The sequence below is a fragment of the Manacus candei genome, unplaced genomic scaffold (genome assembly GCF_025592945.1).
Source record: "Manacus candei isolate 608988 ecotype Guabito, Panama unplaced genomic scaffold, ASM2559294v1 h1tg000123l, whole genome shotgun sequence".
NCBI classification, from domain to species: Eukaryota; Metazoa; Chordata; class Aves; order Passeriformes; family Pipridae; genus Manacus; species Manacus candei.
In genome coordinates this window covers 378,879-396,921 of record NW_026138171.1, presented here as the reverse complement: position 1 = coordinate 396,921, position 18,043 = coordinate 378,879, and the positions used below count along the sequence as shown (strand labels likewise).

At 45.1% G+C, this 18,043-nt stretch overlaps 1 protein-coding gene across 1 annotated transcript in view; it reads right to left on the bottom strand.

Annotated features, from left to right (window-relative positions):
- Positions 1 to 6,384: 6,384 nt before the first annotated feature.
- LOC127462239 (collagen alpha-1(VII) chain-like) overlaps positions 6,385 to 18,043 on the bottom strand; it is a 142,766-nt gene continuing 131,107 nt past the window's right edge. The window contains exons 79-84 of the mRNA XM_051770693.1: positions 16,325 to 16,378; positions 14,777 to 14,825; positions 12,069 to 12,107; positions 10,320 to 10,391; positions 9,000 to 9,170; positions 6,385 to 6,455 (exon numbers count right to left, since the gene is read on the bottom strand). Coding sequence (XP_051626653.1) covers positions 6,442 to 6,455; positions 9,000 to 9,170; positions 10,320 to 10,391; positions 12,069 to 12,107; positions 14,777 to 14,825; positions 16,325 to 16,378 — 399 coding nt within the window. The 3' untranslated portion in view covers positions 6,385 to 6,441. The remainder of the gene's footprint in view (positions 6,456 to 8,999; positions 9,171 to 10,319; positions 10,392 to 12,068; positions 12,108 to 14,776; positions 14,826 to 16,324; positions 16,379 to 18,043) is intronic.

The window sequence follows — 18,043 nt, the reverse complement described above, 5'->3', positions numbered from 1 at the left end:
ATTTTCATATTTAAACCCCAATTTTCACACCTAACCCCCAAATTTTCACAGGAAAAATCCCAAATTTTCACAAATAAAACTACAATTTTCACAAAAAAACCCCAAATTTTCACAGATAAACCCCAATTTTCACAGATAAACCCCCAATTTTCACAAATAATCCCCAATTTTCATATTTAAAATACCGTTTTCACAGATGAAACCCCAATTGTCACAAATAAATCCCAAAATTTTCACAAATAAACCCCCAGTTTTCACAGATAACCCCCAAATTTTCATATTTTAAACCCCAATTTTCACAAATGAACCCCAATTTTCATATTTAAACCCTGAATTTTCACAACTAACTCCCAAATTTTCACAAATAAACCTCCAATTTTTTAAAGATAAACCCCAATTTTCATATTTAAAACCCCAATTTTCACAAATAAACCCCCAATTTTCACAAATAAACCCCCAATTTTCACAAATAAAGCCAATTTTCTCAAATAAACCCCAATTTTCACAGAAAAAAAACAATTTTCACACCTAACCCCCTAATTTTCACAAATAAACCCCAAATTTTCACAGATAAATCCCCAATTTTCACAAATAAACCCCAATTTTCACACCTAACCCCCCAATTTTCACAAATAAACCCCCAATTTTCCCAAATAACCCCCAATTTTCACATTTAAACCCCAAATTTTCATATTTAAAACCCCAATTTTCACAGATAACCCCCCAATTTTCACAAATAAACCCCAATTTTCATATTTTAAACACCCATTTTCACAAATAAACCCCAATTTTCACAAAGAAAACCCCAATTTTCACACCTAAAACCTCAATTTTCACAAATAAACCCAAATTTTCCCCAAGAAAACCCCAATTTTCACACCTAAATCCCAAAGTTTCCCAAATAAACCCCCAATTTTCACAAATAATCCCCAATTTTCATATTTAAAATACCATATTTTCACAGATGAAACCCCAGTTGTCACAAGTAAACCCCCAATTTTTTACAGATAAACCCCAATTTTCGTATTTAAAACCTCAATTTTCACATTTAAACCCCAAATTTTCATATTTAAAACCCCAATTTTCACAGATAACCCCCCAATTTTCACAAATAAACCCCAATTTTCATATTTTAAACACCCATTTTCACAAATAAACCCCAAATTTTCACAAATAAAACTACAATTTTCACAAAGAAAACCCCAATTTTCACACCTAACCCCCCAATTTTCACAAATAACCCCCAAATTTTCAGAGATAAACCCCCAATTTTCACTAATAAAACCCAAATTTTCATATTTAAAACCCCAATTTTCACACCTAAGCCCCCAATTTTCACAGACAAACCCCAATTTTCATACCTAAACCCCCAATTTTTGCAGATAAATCCCAAATTTTCCCAAATAAACCCCCAATTTTCCTGGGTAAACCCCCAAATTTCACAAATAAATCCCAATTTTCACACCTAAACCCCCAATTTTCACAAATAACCCCCAAATTTTCAGAGATAAACCCCCAATTTTCACTAATAAAACCCAAATTTTCATATTTAAACCCCCAATTTTCACTGATAAACCCCCAAATTTTCACAGATAAACCCCAATTTTCACAAATAAATCCCAATTTTCACACCTAAAACCTCAATTTTCACAAATAAATCCAAATTTTCCCAAATAAACCCCCAATTTTCACAAATAACCCCCAATTTTCACAAATAAACCCCCAATTTTCACACCTAAACCCCCAATTTTCTCAAATAAACCCCAATTTTCCCATAACCCCCCCAATTTTCACACCGAAACCCCCAATTTTCCCAAATAAACCCCAAATTTTCCCCAATAAAACCCCAATTTTCATATTTAAAACCATAATTTTCACATTTAAACCCCCAATTTTCACAAATAAACCCCAAATTTCTTATTTTAAACCCCAATTTTCCCAGATAAAACCTCAATTTTCACAAATAACCCCCAATTTTCATATTTTAAACCCCAATTTTCCCAGATAAACCCTGAATTTTCCCAGATAACCCCCCACTTTTCCCCCATCCCTCCTTTCCCTGCTTCCCAAGCTTCCAACCCCTGCCCTATCCCGGAATTCCCTGACTCCCGGAGCCTGGAAAAGCGGGATAATCGTCCCTCCCCCGAGCCCACAAATCCAATCCCGGCGGGAAACCCGATTAGCCGGATGGGCCATTTCCAAGGAAACCGTTCCCGAGGGGCCCTTCCCGGAATTATTGGGGAGGGAAAAATCCCCCGGGAACGTTCGAGGGCTCCGAGGGATTCAAAATAATCCAGTTCTGGAATTCCCGGCAGAGCTCCCGGAGCGCGGGCGGGAAATTCCGAGAGCGGGTTTGGGGGATGGAGCAAGGGATTGTGCACCTGGATGGAGCTGCTCCCAAGGGAATAAAGGGAATTAAATCCCATTTTTTTCCTTCTGGAAAGACTTTGGGAGTGAGAACAGGTTTTTGGGATGGAGCTGCTCCCAAGGGAACAAAGTGACTTAATTCCCATTTTTTTTCATTTCTGGAAAGACTTTAGGAATGAGAGCAGGTTTGTGGGATGCAGCTGCTCCCAAGGGAACAAAGGGACTTAAATCCCATTTTTTTTCTTTCTTTCTGGAAAGACTTTGGGAGTGCGAGCAGGTTTGGGGGATGGAGCAAGGAATTGTCCACCTGGATGGAGCTGCTCCCAAGGGAACAAAGTGACTTAATTCCCTTTTTTTCCTTTTGGAAAGACTTTAGGAGCGGGAGCAGGTTTATGGGATGGAGCTGCTCCCAAGGGAACAAAGTGACTTAAATCCCATTTTTTTTCCTTCTGGAAAGACTTTAGGAATGAGAGCAGGTTTGTGGGATGGAGCTGCTCCCAAGGGAACAAAGGGACTTAATTCCCATTTTTTTCTTTCTTTCTGGAAAGACTTTGGGAGTGGGAGCAGGTTTGGGGGATGGAGCAAGGAATTGTCCACCTGGATGGAGCTGCTCCCAAGGGAACAAAGGTACTTAATTCCCATTTATTCATTTCTGGAAAGACTTTAGGAATGAGAACGGGTTTTTGGGATGGAGCTGCTTCCAAGAAAACAAAGTGACTTAAATCCCATTTTTTTTCCTTTTGGAAAGACTTTAGGAATGAGAACGGGTTTTTGGGATGGAGCTGCTCCTTGGGGAATAAAGTGACTTAATTCCCAATTTTTTCTTTCTGGAAAGACTTTGGGAGTGCGAGCAGGTTTGTGGGATGGAGCTGCTCCCAAGGGAACAAAGTGACTCAATTCCCATTGTTTTCATTTCTGGAAAGACTTTGGGAGTGAGAGCAGGTTTTTGGGATGGAGCTACTCCCAAGAAAACAAAGTGACTTAAATCCCATTTTTTTTCCTTTTGGAAAGACTTTAGGAAAGAGCACGGGTTTTTGGGATGGAGCAAGGAATTGTGCACCTGGATGGAGCTGCTCCCAAGGGAACAAAGGGACTTAATTCCCATTTTTTTTTCTTTCTGGAAAGGCTTTGGGAGTGAGAACGGGTTTTTGGGATGGAGCTGCTTCCAAGGGAACAAAGGGACTTAATTCCCATTTTTTTTTCTTTCTGGAAAGACTTTGGGAATGAGAACAGGTTTGTGGGATGGAGCAAGGAATTGTCCACCTGGATGGAGCTGCTCCCAAGGGAACAAAGTGACTTAATTCCCAATTTTTTCTTTCTGGAAAGACTTTAGGATCGAGAGCAGGTTTGTGGGATGGAGTTCCTCCCAAGGGAACAAAGGGACTTAATTCCCAAACCTGCTCTCGCTCCTAAAGTCTTTCCCAAAAGAAAGAAATGGGAATTAAGTCATCACTGTTCCCTTGGGAGCAGCTCCATCCAGGTGGACAATTCCTTGCTCCATCCCCCAAACCTGCTCTCATTCCTAAAGTCTTTCCACAAGGAAAGAAATGGGAATTAAGTCCCTTTGTTCCCTTGGGAGCAGCTCCATCCCAAAAACCTGCTCTGACTCCTGAAGTCTTTCCAGAAAGGAAAAATATGGGAATTAAGTCACTTTGTTCCCTTGGGAGCAGCTCCATCCCAAAAACCTGCTCTCATTCCTAAAGTCTTTCCAGAAGGAAAAAAATGGGAATTAAGTCCCTTTGTTCCCTTGGGAGCAGCTCCATCCAGGTGGACAATTCCTTGCTCCATCCCACAAACCTGTTCTCATCCCTAAAGTCTTTCCAGAAAGGAAAAAAATGGGAATTAATTCCCTTTATTCCCTTGGGAGCTGCTGCTTTGCCGTGCCACGATTCCCTTTTCCAGCTGTGGCTCCGCCATTCCCTGTTTTCCTACCCACACTGGTTATTTTTCCCGTATAATTTAGGAATGATGTGTTTTTTCCGGATGGTTCCAAACTCTTCAGCCCCCCCGGATGGTCTCTGGAATTCCAATCCCTCCGTTGATTCCTGGGCTGCACCACCAGCCCAGATGGGAATTCTGGAAGGTTCCCAGCCTGGCTGGGGGCTCTGCAGGCATCCCAACCCCTCGGAATTCCCGGGAAAGTTCCCTCACCAAGGAAAAATCAGATTTTGGGTTGGTTTTGGTGGTTTTTTTTTAAGGAAAAAAAAGCTTTTCCTGCCAGGGGAATAAAAGTCCCCAAATCTCCCTCCTCCAATATCCTCCTGGGATATTGTGGATAAAGGGAATTCTACCAGAGAAATGGGATGACCCCAAAAGCAGGGAAATCTGAGCTCGGTGTGGAAAAGTTTTAATAAGCCCTTGTTACTATTATATATTATATATTATATATTATATATTATATATTATATATTATATATTATATATTATTTATTATATATTATATATTATATATTATATATGCATAATATATATAATATGTATTATATATTAAATATAATAATACATATTGTATATTGTATATTACTATTTATTATATATAATAATAAATTATTACTAGTATGTATAATATATAGTATATTATATAACAATGTATTATAATATATAATAATATTATATACTATTATATTTATTATATTATATACTGTTATATATAATATATATTATAATATATAATAACATATATATTATAATATACATAATATATATAATGTTATATATAATATATAGTACATTATATATTATATATAACAAATATATAAATAATACATAAATATATAAATATAAAAATATTTAAAAATATATAAATAATATATAAATATATAAATATATAAATTATATACAACATATATATTATATATTTTAATATATAATATATATAATATATGATAGTATATAATATTATTATATATGCCATTATATACTATGCTATATAATGTGTATTGTAATATATAATATATTATATATAATAATATTATAAATTATGTAATATTATATATTATTATATATAACAATATATTTTATGTATTGTATATAATTATATATATAATATATAATATATAAAATATAATACTTATTTATAATAAAATATATATAATATATATTATATAATATATAATAATATATAACATATATAATATATATAATGTTATGTATAATATATATAATAAATATATATACTGAAATATAATACATAAAATAATATATATAATAATATATAAAGTAAAATATTTTTATATTATATAATATTATTATATATGATTTTATCATATATAATAATATGCAATATTTTATATAATATATATAATATTATTATATATTTTAATATATATTACATATAATAGCATATAATATTATTATATATATAATATATATAATTAAATATTCAGTAACCCCTTTGCCACTGGAGCTGCTGTGTCCCTTCCCAACATTCCCAATGGAATATTGTCCCATCTGGGACCGGTGTGTCCCCCTGAGCTGTGGCCACGTGGCCACCAACACTTTTTATCCCTCTGACTGGATTTCCACCCCCCATCTCCAAAAAACTTCCAGGACTCGAGGTTGGAATTTTGAACCAATCCTCGAATTTTTGAATCCTGATTTTTTTTTCCCTCATCACACATTTTTTTGGGATGGATCCTCTTCTCCTGCCCAGGGAAAACCATCGAGGGAAAGAGGAGGAGGAGGAGGAGGAGGAGGGACTTCCCAAAGTCAGGATCAGGCTGAAATCAGATATTCCCACCTTTCCTTGGGGTCTTTCCCAAGATTTCCTTTTCCCAGGCGAACCAACGGGAATTCCGCGGCGTTAACACACTTTTATTTTCCAAAAATACACTCCAGGGTGGTTTTTTTTTTCCCACCTTCCAATCCCGTGGGATGAAGTCGGGAGCCTTTGGACATCCCCCCCTTCCCTCAGCCACCAGGGGGGTGTTTCCCTCCCCTCATCCCGCTGGATTCCCTCTTCAGAATTCCCGTTTTCCCAACACCTCTTGCCTGTTCCCCTCCAAAGGTTTGTCCTTTGGAGAAACTTCTCCCGGCTCCGTTTCCCTGGGATTTGAACCAGGGAATTCCAGCTGCTCAGCTCCCTCTGCCTGGTTTTGGGAAGAGAGGGAGAAGGGAATGTCAGAATCCCTCTTGGAATTCCCAAGCTGGCTCAGGACACCCCGGGATCGCCTGTGCCAGGTCGTGTCCCAGCACATCCAACAGCCAGAAGGAAAACATGGATGAGAGGATCCCGATCCCGGCACCACTTGGAGAAACGACCCCGCGGATTGTTGGGATTGGATCAATCCCAGTCCGTGTGGGATTGGATGAATCCCACTCCATCCCCAGTGCTGGAGGCACCTCCAGCTGCTTCCCGATCCCACAGTGGGTCATTCCCTGGGATAAAACCCCAGGAAGAGGTTCATTCCTTACCCGGTGCCGGATTGAAAGCACTGGGAATGGTTTCCATGGAATGATCCCAAGCCTTGGGCTGGATGGATCCCAAGCCTCCGGGACAGCAAATCCCTAATTCCCGACCAGCACAGCCCTTCCCAGAGAGCTCCTGAGCTCCTGGAATATTTTCCCTGCCTTTATTCCTTCCAGATTGGGAATGTTTGGCCGCCCAGAGCCCCTTTTTGCACCTTGGGAAGATTCCAGGGGGATGAGAACATTCCCGGGATGTTGATTTTTAGGATTAAGAGGCGCCCGCCCTAAAAACCTACTCGAAGAGCTCCCGGAAAGCTGCGAAATGGAATTTCGGGAATTTCTGGAATCGTAGAAATTCGGGAATTCCTGGAATTGTAGATCTCCATCTCTGATTTATTCCTCTTTTTGAATTGGCCTCCAAACCCAGAGCAGATGAACCTCCCTGGGGATTTTTTTTGGAATGTATTCCGGAAAACAAATGTGGGTTTTTTTTCCGGATTCTGATTCCCAGAGGAATTGTCTCCAGGCCCAGGAGGAAAATCTTTCTAGGAATGCTGGTTTCAACCAGCAAAGCTTGGCAGGGGAGAGTCTGACTCCCTGCCAGGGCCCTTTTCCCCTGGAGACCAGGAAAATCCACGCAAATCCCGGATATCCGGCAACGGAAGCCCAGCCGCGCTTCCGGGAGGGAAGTTTTTGCCATGGAAAACTTGGATTAGGTGGGAGCCCAAGGCTGGAGCTGCTCACAAGCTGGTCTGGAGTAGGTTTGGAGCCCTTGGTGGCTGGAGATGCCAAGGAGGTGGTTGGATGGAGCATTCCAGAGGAATTCCTGGAATTCCTGCCCTCGGAAAGCACAACCCATCCCAGCTGGACCCTCCTCGTCACCCACAGGGCCACCAGTGGAAGTGGCCCAAGGGAGGGGACATCCAGGAGCTCCTGGAAAGGGGTCAAAGCCAGCTGGGAATGGGAAGGGAACAAACCCTTGGAAATCAGGGACGCCGCTCCGAGCCTTCTTCTGATCCCCAAGGTAATGGGAGTGGGATGGTTTGGGATGGCCATGGAGGGGTTTTCCAGCTTTTCTGGAAGTGGCCTGACGGAGAGGACGTCCAGGAGCTCCTGGAAGGGGGTCAAAGCCAGCTGGGAATGGGAAGGGAACAAACCCTTGGAAATTAGGGATGTTGCTCCGAGCCTTCTCCCGATCCCGGTGAGGGCAACCACCTGAGGGTGGGATGGTTGGGATGGCCATGGAGGGTTTTCCTGCTTTTCTGGAAGTGGCCCAAGGGAGGGGACATCCAGGAGCTCCTGGAAGGGGATCAAAGCCAACTGGGAATGGGAAGGGAACAAACCCTTGGAAATTAGGGCAACGATCCCGAGGGTGGGATGGTTGGGATGGCCATGGAGGGGTTTTCCTGCTTTTCTAGAAGTGGCCCAAGGGAGGGGACGTCCAGGAGCTCCTGGAAAGGGGTCAAAGCCAGCTGGGAATGGGAAGGGAACAAACCCTTGGAAATTAGGGACGTCGCTCCGAGCCTTCTCCCGATCCCGGTGAGGGGAAGGCAGTAGAGGTGGGATGGTTGGGATGGCCATGGAGGGTTTTCCTGCTTTTCTGGAAGTGGCCCAAGGGAGGGGACATCCAGGAGCTCCTGGAAAGGGATCAAAGCCAGCTGGGAATGGGAGCAGAACAAACCCTTGGAAATTAGGGACAGCATTCCAAGCTTTCTCCGGATCCCGGTGAGGGCAAGGCAATGGGAGTGGGATAGTTGGGATGGCCATGGAGGGGTTTTCCTGCTTTTCTGGAAGTAGCCCAAGGGAGGGGACATCCAGGAGCTCCTGGAAGGGGGTCAAAGCCAGCTGGGAATGGGAGGGGAACAAACCCTTGGAAACCAGGGACAGCATTCCGAGCCTTCTCCCAATCCCGGTGAGGGCAAGGCAATAGAGGTGGGATGGTTGGGATGGCCATGGAGGGGTTTTCCAAGATCCATTTGGTGATCCAGGATCCCACTGGGTGATCCAGGATCCCACGGGGTGATCCAGGATCCCATTGGGTGATCCAAGATCCATTGGGTGATCCAGGATCCCACTGGGTGATCCAGGATCCCACGGGGTGATCCAGGATCCCATTGGGTGATCCAAGATCCATTGGGTGATCCAGGGTCACAGCCGGTGATCCAGGTTTTCCTGCTTTTCCCTCCCTCCTGGCTGGATCTGGAGGACTCCAGGGGCTGCCTTACTTGCCGAGGCTCCGCAGCGCCGCTCGCATTCCCGCCGGGATGGGAAGCGGTTCCCGTTCCCTCGGCAGCCCCCGAAAAGGAAGGGCCTGCAGGCCTTGGCCTCGGGGTGGAAGTACCAGAGCAGGGAATAATCCTGGCAGGATCCCTCATCCATGGGCTGCAGGCAGGAGGCTGTGGGAGGACATCCCCAAATCCCACTCAGGTGTTGGATCCAGGTGGGAAAAGGCTCTGCCAGCCCCGTTTTCCCGGGAAAATTTGTGGAGTTGGGAAAAGGCCACGCTCTCTGCCAACCCCGTTTTCCTGGGAAAATGTGTGGAGTTGGGAAAAGGCCAAGCTCTGCCAGCCTTGTTTTCCCAGGAAAATGTGTGGAATTGGGAAAAGGCCACACTCTGCCAGCCCTGTTTTCCCAGGAAAACCTGTGGAGTTGGTTCTGGGAAAAGGCCACACTCTGCCAGACTCATTTTCCCAGGAAAATGTGTGGAATTGGGAAAAGGCCACGCTCTGCCAGCCCTGTTTTCCTGGGAAAATGTGTGGAGTTGGGAAAAGGCCACGCTCTGCCAGTCTCTTTTTCCCAGGAAAATGTGTGGAGTTGGGAAAAGGCCACGCTCTGCCAACCCTGTTTTCCCAGGAAAACATGTGGAGTTGGTTCTGGGAAAAGGCCACACTCTGCCAGACTCATTTTCCCAGGAAAATGTGTGGAATTGGGAAAAGACCACACTCTGCCAGCCCTGTTTTCCCAAAAAAACGTGTGGGGTTGTTTTAGGAACCCACCTGATCCCAAAGAAACGGGGTTGGCAGAGGAAAAAGGGGAAACTAGGACCAAGGAGGGCATCCAGCAGCACATTCTCGGTGGGAATAACCCACCCCTGTGGTGCCTGTGACCTTTGCAAGGAGGGGATGAATCCCGGAATCCTGGGAGGAGGAGGAATGCTTGGATTTGGGGAAGTGCCCAGAAGACTCTCCCTGCGGATTTTCCTGGTGGGATCCAGATGGGATGAAAACCAAACCTTTGGATCCCTCTGGATTTCCACTCCACACCTCCAAAAGCCTCGAGGGCCCGGGAGCGGAATTTTGAACCAATCCTTGAATTTTGAATCCTGTTTTTTTTCCCATTTTGGGATGGATCCTCTTCTCCTGCCCAGGGAAAACGGCCAAGTGGAGGAGAAGGTGGGATATTGTGGGATGAGGGGAATCCTTCCTGCTTTAAGCCGAGTCCTAAACCCAGCTTTAAGCTCGGCTGGCTCAGCCCCACGTCCCTCCATCCCAAAAAAACCCCTTCCCAGGCGGGAATTGGATTCCCTAAATGTCACTTTGCCTCACCCGGGAATTCTCCGCGGATTCCTTGGCTCTGCTCCTGCTCCCGGGGATTTGTTGCCTCCTCCGGAGTCGCCTCTGCGGGAGGGAGCAAATGGAAATGACTCTTAATGAGGGCTCACAAACTAATTAACTCCCGGGATAACGAGTCCCTCTTAACGGGAACAATAAAACCCCTTTAATGGGGTTAAACAGCTCCGGGGAAAAATGGGAGGGGCTGTTTGGGGGGAGAGAAATGTCAGGGCTGGAGCTTTGGAAAGCTCCGGAGCCTTTGGAAAACCCGGGAGCCTTTGGAAAACTCGGGAGCCTTTGGAAAACCCGGGAGCGATCGTAACCCGGCGGCGATAAGGGAGCCACGAGGATTTATGGGGCGGGATTTAATGGGGTGGGAACGGCCCCCACATCCCAAATCCTGCCCTGGCAGGAAGGGAATTCAAACCTTGGATGTCCAACACCGACCTCAGGAGAGGCCGTTCCTTGCCCTGGGAATTGTCACAGGGAGCAGAAGGTGGGATATTGTGGGATGAGGGGAATCCTTCCACCCCAAACCAGGGAAATCCGAGCTCAGCGTTCCCAAACTGGGCAGGAGACTTTTAAGAACCCCCTGTTTGGCCACTGGAGCTGCTGCAACCCTTCCCAAGGGCTGGAATGTTGTCCCATGGAGGATGGGACCCTCTGGGCTGTGTCCAAATCTTTGCATCCCTCTGGATTTCCACTCCTCAGCTCCAAAACCCTGCAGGGCTTGAGGCTGGAATTTGATCCAGAATCCCATTGGGTGATCCAGGATCCCATTGGGTGATCCAGGATCCCATTGGGTGATCCAGGGTCACATTTGGTGATCCAAGATCCCATTTGGTGATCCAGGGTCCATTTGGTGTTCCAGGATCCACTGGGTGATCCAAGGTCCCATTTGGTGATCCAGGATCCCATTGGGTGATCCAAGATCCCAGTGGGTGATCCAGAATCCCTTTTGGTAATCCAAGATCCCATTGGGTGATCCAAGATCCCATTGGGTGACCCAGGATCCCACTGAGTGATCCAGGATCCCATCGGATGATCCAAGATCCCATTGGGTGACCCAGGATCCCATTGGGTGATCCAGGATCCCACTGAGTGATCCAGGATCCCATCGGATGATCCTGGATCCCATTGGGTGATCCAGGGTCACATTTGCTGATCCAGAATCCTATTTGGTGATCCAGGATCCCATTGGGTGATCCAAGATCCCACTGGGTGATCCAGGGGCACAGTTGGTGATCCAAGATCCCACTGGGTGTTCCAGGATCCCATTGGGTGATCCAAGATCCCAGTGGGTGATCCAGAATCCCTTTTGGTAATCCAAGATCCCATTGGGTGATCCAAGATCCCATTGGGTGATCCAGGATCCCAGTGGGTGATCCAGAATCCCTTTTGGTAATCCAAGATCCCATTGGGTAATCCAAGATCCCATTTGGTAATCCAGAGTCCCATTTGGTAATCCAGAATCCCATTTGGTAATCCAGGATCCCACTTGGGTGTTCCAAGATCCCACTTGGGTGATCCAAGATCCCATTGGGTGACCCAAGATCCCACTGGGTGACCCAAGATCCCATTGGGTGACCCAGGATCCCACTGGGTGATCCAAGATCCCATTTGGTAATCCAAGATCCCATTTGGGTGATCCAAGATCCCACTGGGTGATCCAAGATCCCATTGGGTGACCCAAGATCCCATTGGGTGAATCCCTGTGCATTCCCTGGATTTCAGCAGCCTTACCCTTTTCCAGGAGCACCATTCCCGACTCCCCTCCACGATCTGCAAAGACACCAAAGGCAGGGTCGAGTTTGCTCCGTTTTTTCCAGGTATAAATAAGATTTTCCAACAAAATCCTGATTTTTCCAGGCAGCAAATGCTTTCAGGGCCTGTTTTCCAGCCTTTATTCCCCCCCTTCCAAGCATCCAAATGCTTCCTGACATCTCCAGGAGTGGGATTCCAGACATGGTGGTCCAGAATTCCACCCTCATTTCTGAGCAGAGGGAAAACAGGGATTAAAGCAGGAATTAAAGGGGGTTAGGAGGGAAAATGCAGCTCCAAACTTTCCCTAATCAGGGATGAATGGAATGAGGGATGAATGGAATGAGGGAGGAATGGAATGACCACAAAAAACAGGGGAAAAAATGGGAAGAGAGGGGATTTATGGGGGGAAAAATCAGAGTTTCAGTGGGATGAAAAGATGTTGTGGCTCAGAATTCCACACTGATTTCTGAGCAGAGGGAAAACAGGGATTAAAGCAGGAATTAAAAGGTGTTAGGAGGGAAAATGCAGCTCCAATCTTTCATTAATCAGGGATAAAGGGAATGAGGGAGGAATGGAATGAGGGATGAATGGGATGAGGGAGGAATGGGATGAGGGATTAATGGATTGAGGGATGAATGGAATGAGGAATGAATGGAATGAGCAGGAAGGAAGGATTTGCCACAAAAAACAGGGAAAGAAATGGGAAGAGAGGGGATTTAGGGGGGGAAAAATCAGAGTTTCAGTGGGATGAAAAGATGTTGTGGCCCAGAATTCCACACTGATTTCTGAGCAGAGGGAAAACAGGGATTAAAATGGGAATTAAAGGGTGTTAGGAGGGAAAATGCAGGTCCAAACTTTCCCTAATCAGGGATAAATGGAATGAGGGATGGATGGAATGAGGAATGAATGGAATGAGGGATTAATGGGATGAGGGGTTAATGGGATGAGGGAGGAATGGAATGAGGGATGAATGGAATGAGCAGGAAGGAAGGATTTGCCACAAAAAACAGGGAAAGAAATGGGAAGAAAGGGCATTTAAGGGGGGAAAAATCAGAGTTTCAGTGGGATGAAAAGATGTTGTGGCTCAGAATTCCACACTGATTTCTGAGCAGAGGGAAAACAGGGATTAAAATGGGAATTAAAGGGTGTTAGGAGGGAAAATGCAGGTCCAAACTTTGAGTAATCAGGGATGAATGGAATGAGGGATGAATGGAATGACCACAAAAAACAGGGAAAGAAATGGGAAAAGAGGGGATTTAAGGGGAAAAAATCAGAGTTTCAGTGGGATGAAAAGACATTTTGGCTCAGAGTTCCACCCTCATTTTTGAGCAGAGGGAAAACAGGGGTTAAATCAGGAATTAAAGGGTGTTAGGAGGGAAAATGCAGCTCCAATTTTTCCCTAATCAGGGATGAAGGGAATGAGGGATCAGTGGAATGAGGGAGGAATGGAATGAGGGAGGAATGGAATGATCAAGGAGAAAGGATTTGCCACAAAAAACAGGGAAAGAAATGGGAAGAGAGGGGATTTAAGGGGGGAAAAATCAGAATTTCAGTGGGATGAAAAGATGCTGTGGCTCAGAATTCCACACTGATTTCTGAGCAGGGAGAAAACAGGGATTAAATCAGGAATTAAAGGGTGTTAGGAGGGAAAATGCAGCTCCAAACTTTCCCTAATCAGGGATAAAGGGAATGAGGGAGGAATGGAATGAGGGATGAATGGAATGAGGGAGGAATGGGATGAGGGATTAATGGATTGAGGGATGAATGGAATGAGGAATGAATGGAATGAGCAGGAAGGAAGGATTTGCCACAAAAAACAGGGAAAGAAATGGGAAGAGAGGGGATTTAGGGGGGGAAAAATCAGAGTTTCAGTGGGATGAAAAGATGTTGTGGCCCAGAATTCCACACTGATTTCTGAGCAGAGGGAAAACAGGGATTAAAATGGGAATTAAAGGGTGTTAGGAGGGAAAATGCAGGTCCAAACTTTCCCTAATCAGGGATAAATGGAATGAGGGATGGATGGAATGAGGAATGAATGGAATGAGGGATTAATGGGATGAGGGGTTAATGGGATGAGGGAGGAATGGAATGAGGGATGAATGGAATGAGCAGGAAGGAAGGATTTGCCACAAAAAACAGGGAAAGAAATGGGAAGAAAGGGCATTTAAGGGGGGAAAAATCAGAGTTTCAGTGGGATGAAAAGATGTTGTGGCCCAGAATTCCACACTGATTTCTGAGCAGAGAGAAAAAAGGGATTAAATCAGGAATTAAAGGGTGTTAGGAGGGAAAATGCAGCTCCAAACTTTGAGTAATCAGGGATGAATGGAATGAGGGATGAATAGAATGACCACAAAAAACAGGGAAAGAAATGGGAAGAGAGGGGATTTAAGGGGGAAAAAAATCAGAGTTTCAGTGGGATGAAAAGATGTTGTGGCTCAGAATTCCACCCTGATTTCTGAGCAGGGAGAAAACAGGGATTGAAGCAGGGAAAGAAAAGAGAAGAAAGGGGTTTTAAGGGGGAAAAAAATCCGAGTTTCAGTGGGATGAAAAGACATTTTGGCCTCATTTCTGAGCGGGGAGAGGTGACAAAACTCCCCCGGGCTGTTAATGGGGTGACATTTCCATGGCTGAGCCTTGTGCCAGCTCCCAAATTGCTCCAATTTAGCCGCTGGCAGCTGCCAACTCACCCCCGGAGCACCTCAGCTCGCTCCTCACCACCTCCTTCACCTCTTCCTCCTGTGCCAAGGAGGGGAAAAAAAAGGATTAAAAACGGGATTTTTCCACTGGATTCACTCTGGAAAATTTAAATTATCAATTAAATGGCACAAAACCGGGATTTGCAACGGGATAAAGACCGAAATTTTGAGGGATCTGCAACGGGGGTTTTCCACTGATCCTTAAAATTTGGGTCTTTATCCTGTGGAAAATGGGGTTTTGTGCCACTTGATTTATCCTTTAATTTTTCCAGAGGGTTTAGGATTAATTTGAGCAGCTCCTGCTTGATCCAACACTAAGGAAAATCAGGAGACAGGAATGTGCCAGCAGGGAAAAGCTGCTGCTCTGGTCCTATAAATCCTGAAGGAAAAAAATCCACGTGGATCAGGGGAAAAATCCCTGCTGGATCTCCTTTAAAATTTAGGTCTCCATCCTGTTAAAAATTGGATTTTGTGGCATTTGATTTATTCTTTATACTTAAGTGGATCAACCACTCCTTTTCCTTCAGGATTTATAAGCCTGGAAAAGCAGCTTTTCCTGTCTCCTGCTTTTCCTTGGTGTTGGATCAAGCAGGAGCTGCTCAAATTAATCCTAAACCCTCTGGAAAAATTAAAGGATAAATTAAATGGCACAAAATCCAATTTGTGACAGGATGGAGACTTAAATTTTGAGGGATCTGCACCAGGGATTTTCCCCTGATCTGGAAAAATTGAAGTATAAATTAAGTGGCACAAACCCCAATTTGTGACAGGATGGAGTCCCAAATTTTCAGGGATCTGCAACAGGGATTTTCCCCTGATCCATGTGGATCAACCACTCCTTTTCCTTCAGGATTGCTCCCAGATGCCTTGGAAAATGGGGCACATTCCTGTCTCCTGCTCTTCCCAAATGTTGGATCAGCCCTGGGGCCAAGCAGGAGCTGCTCAAATTAATCCTAAACCCTCTGGAAAAATTAAAGGATAAATTAAATGGCAGAAAACCCAATTTGCAACAGGATGGAGACCTGAATTTTCAGGGACCTGCAACAGGGATTTTCCCCTGATCTGGAAAAATTAAAGGATAAATTAAGTGGCACAAAATCCAATTTGTGACAGGATGGAGACCTAAATTTTCAGGGATCTGCAACAGGGATTTTCCCCTGATCCATGTGGATCAACCACTCCTTTTCCTTCAGGATTGCTCCCAGAGGCCTTGGAAAATGGGGCACATTCCTGTCTCCTGCTCTTCCTTAGTGTTGGATCAAGCAGGAGTTGCTCAAATTAATCCTAAGGTCTCTGGGAAAATTAAAGGATAACTCATGTGGCACAAAATCCAATTTGTGACAGGATGGAGACCTAAATTTTGAGGGACCTGCAACAGGGATTTTCCCCTGATCTGGAAAAATTAAAGCATCAATTCAATGGCAAAAACCCCCAATTTTCAACAGGATGGAGACCTAAATTTTAAGGGATCTGCAACAGGGATTTTCTATTCTAGTTCGTTCTATTTTCCCCTCTTCACAACACTATTAAATCACTCACAGTCAGCCCGGGGTCTCCCTTTTCTCCTTTGGGTCCCGCCGGGCCATTTTCACCCTGTTAAAAAACCACTTAAAGTCATTACAAAAGGCAGATCGAGCCTTAAATGCTCTCGAGAATAAAATTCACCTCATTCCCTGGAGATGAGCTGAAAAACACTCTTATTTTCCTACGAATTTTAGGGATATCCGTGCAAGAAAATAAGAATAAAAGCGTGGATCACAGTTCCTGGATTTTGGGGTTTTTTTGGGGGGGGGGAGATTTTTTTGCTCTGCTCGACTCCCCAAAAAATAAAGATTTTTAACAGTGGGGTTTTATTTATTTATTTTCGGGTTTTTCAGGGGTTAAAAGTGGGGGCGGGGAGAGGGTGTGGAAAACCGGGAGCAACCAGAGACCCCCCCGGGGGGGGGAGTTTGTCAGCAAGGGATTAAATTCCTTGAAAAACGTCCCCGAAAACCGGATTTGTGGGTGGAAAAAAACCCGCTTAAAAATATTAAAGGACGCGGAGAACAAGAAGAATGACCCGAATTAGGGGCAGGGAGGGTCATTTTTCTCAATCCAAGGGCTGGAACATGAGGGGAAAAAATCACATTAAGTTCCAGCAGCACATGGAGGCAAAGCAGAGCCGCTTCCTGATCCTAAAAATCCCGGGGAATGGTTGGCAGGAGCTGGGATTTGGGATTGTGGGGTGAGGCTCTTGTTTGTGTTCCCTGATGGGCAGGAAAAGGTGGAATATTGGGGTTTTTTTCCTGGTTTTCTGTGGGAAAGACAGCAAGGATTTGCTGCCCCAAAATATGGGGTTTTCCCAAAGAAATCGGATTTAAAAACAACTGGAAGCCCCCAGGAATCCCAGGATTGTCCCAGCTGGAGAAGTGGAGCATTCCCATATCCAATGTCTGGTATTTGGGATCATCCCAAACTGACCCTGCCTCGTTTTGGGATCATCCCACACTCACCCTGGCTCCTTTGGGATCATCCCACACTCACCCTGGCTCCTTTGGGATCATTCCATCCTGGTCCTGACTCTTTGGGATCATCCCATCCCAACCCTGGCTCCTTTGGGATCATCCCTTATTATCCCTGGCTCCTTTGGGATCATCCCAGACTCACCCTGGCTCCTTTGGGATCATTCCATCCTGACCCTGTCTCCTTTGGGATCATCCCACACTCACCCTGGCTCCTTTGGGATCATCCCACACTCACCCTGGCTCCTTTGGGATCATCCCATCCTGGCCCTGACTCTTTGGGATCATCCCATCCCAACCCTGCCTCCTTTGGGATCATCCCATCCCGAACCTGCCTCCTTTGGGATCATCCCACACTCACCCTGGCTCCTTTGGGATCATCTCATTGTAACCCTGGCTCCTCTGGGATGATCCCAAACTCACCCTGGCTCCTTTGGGATCATCCCACACTCACCCTGGCTCCTTTGGGATCATCCCAAACTCACCCTGGCTCCTTTGGGATCATCCCAAACTCACCCTGGCTCCTTTGGGATCACCCCAGACTCACCCTGGCTCCTTTGGGATCATCCATACAGATGGATCATCCCACACTCATCCTGGCTCCTTTGGGATCATCTCATTTTAACCCTGGCTCCTTTTGGGATCATCCCACACTCACCCTGGCTCCTTTGGGATCATCCCACACCGACCCTGCCTCCTTTGGGATCATCCCACACTCACCCTGGCTCCTTTGGGATCATTCCATCCCGACCCTGTC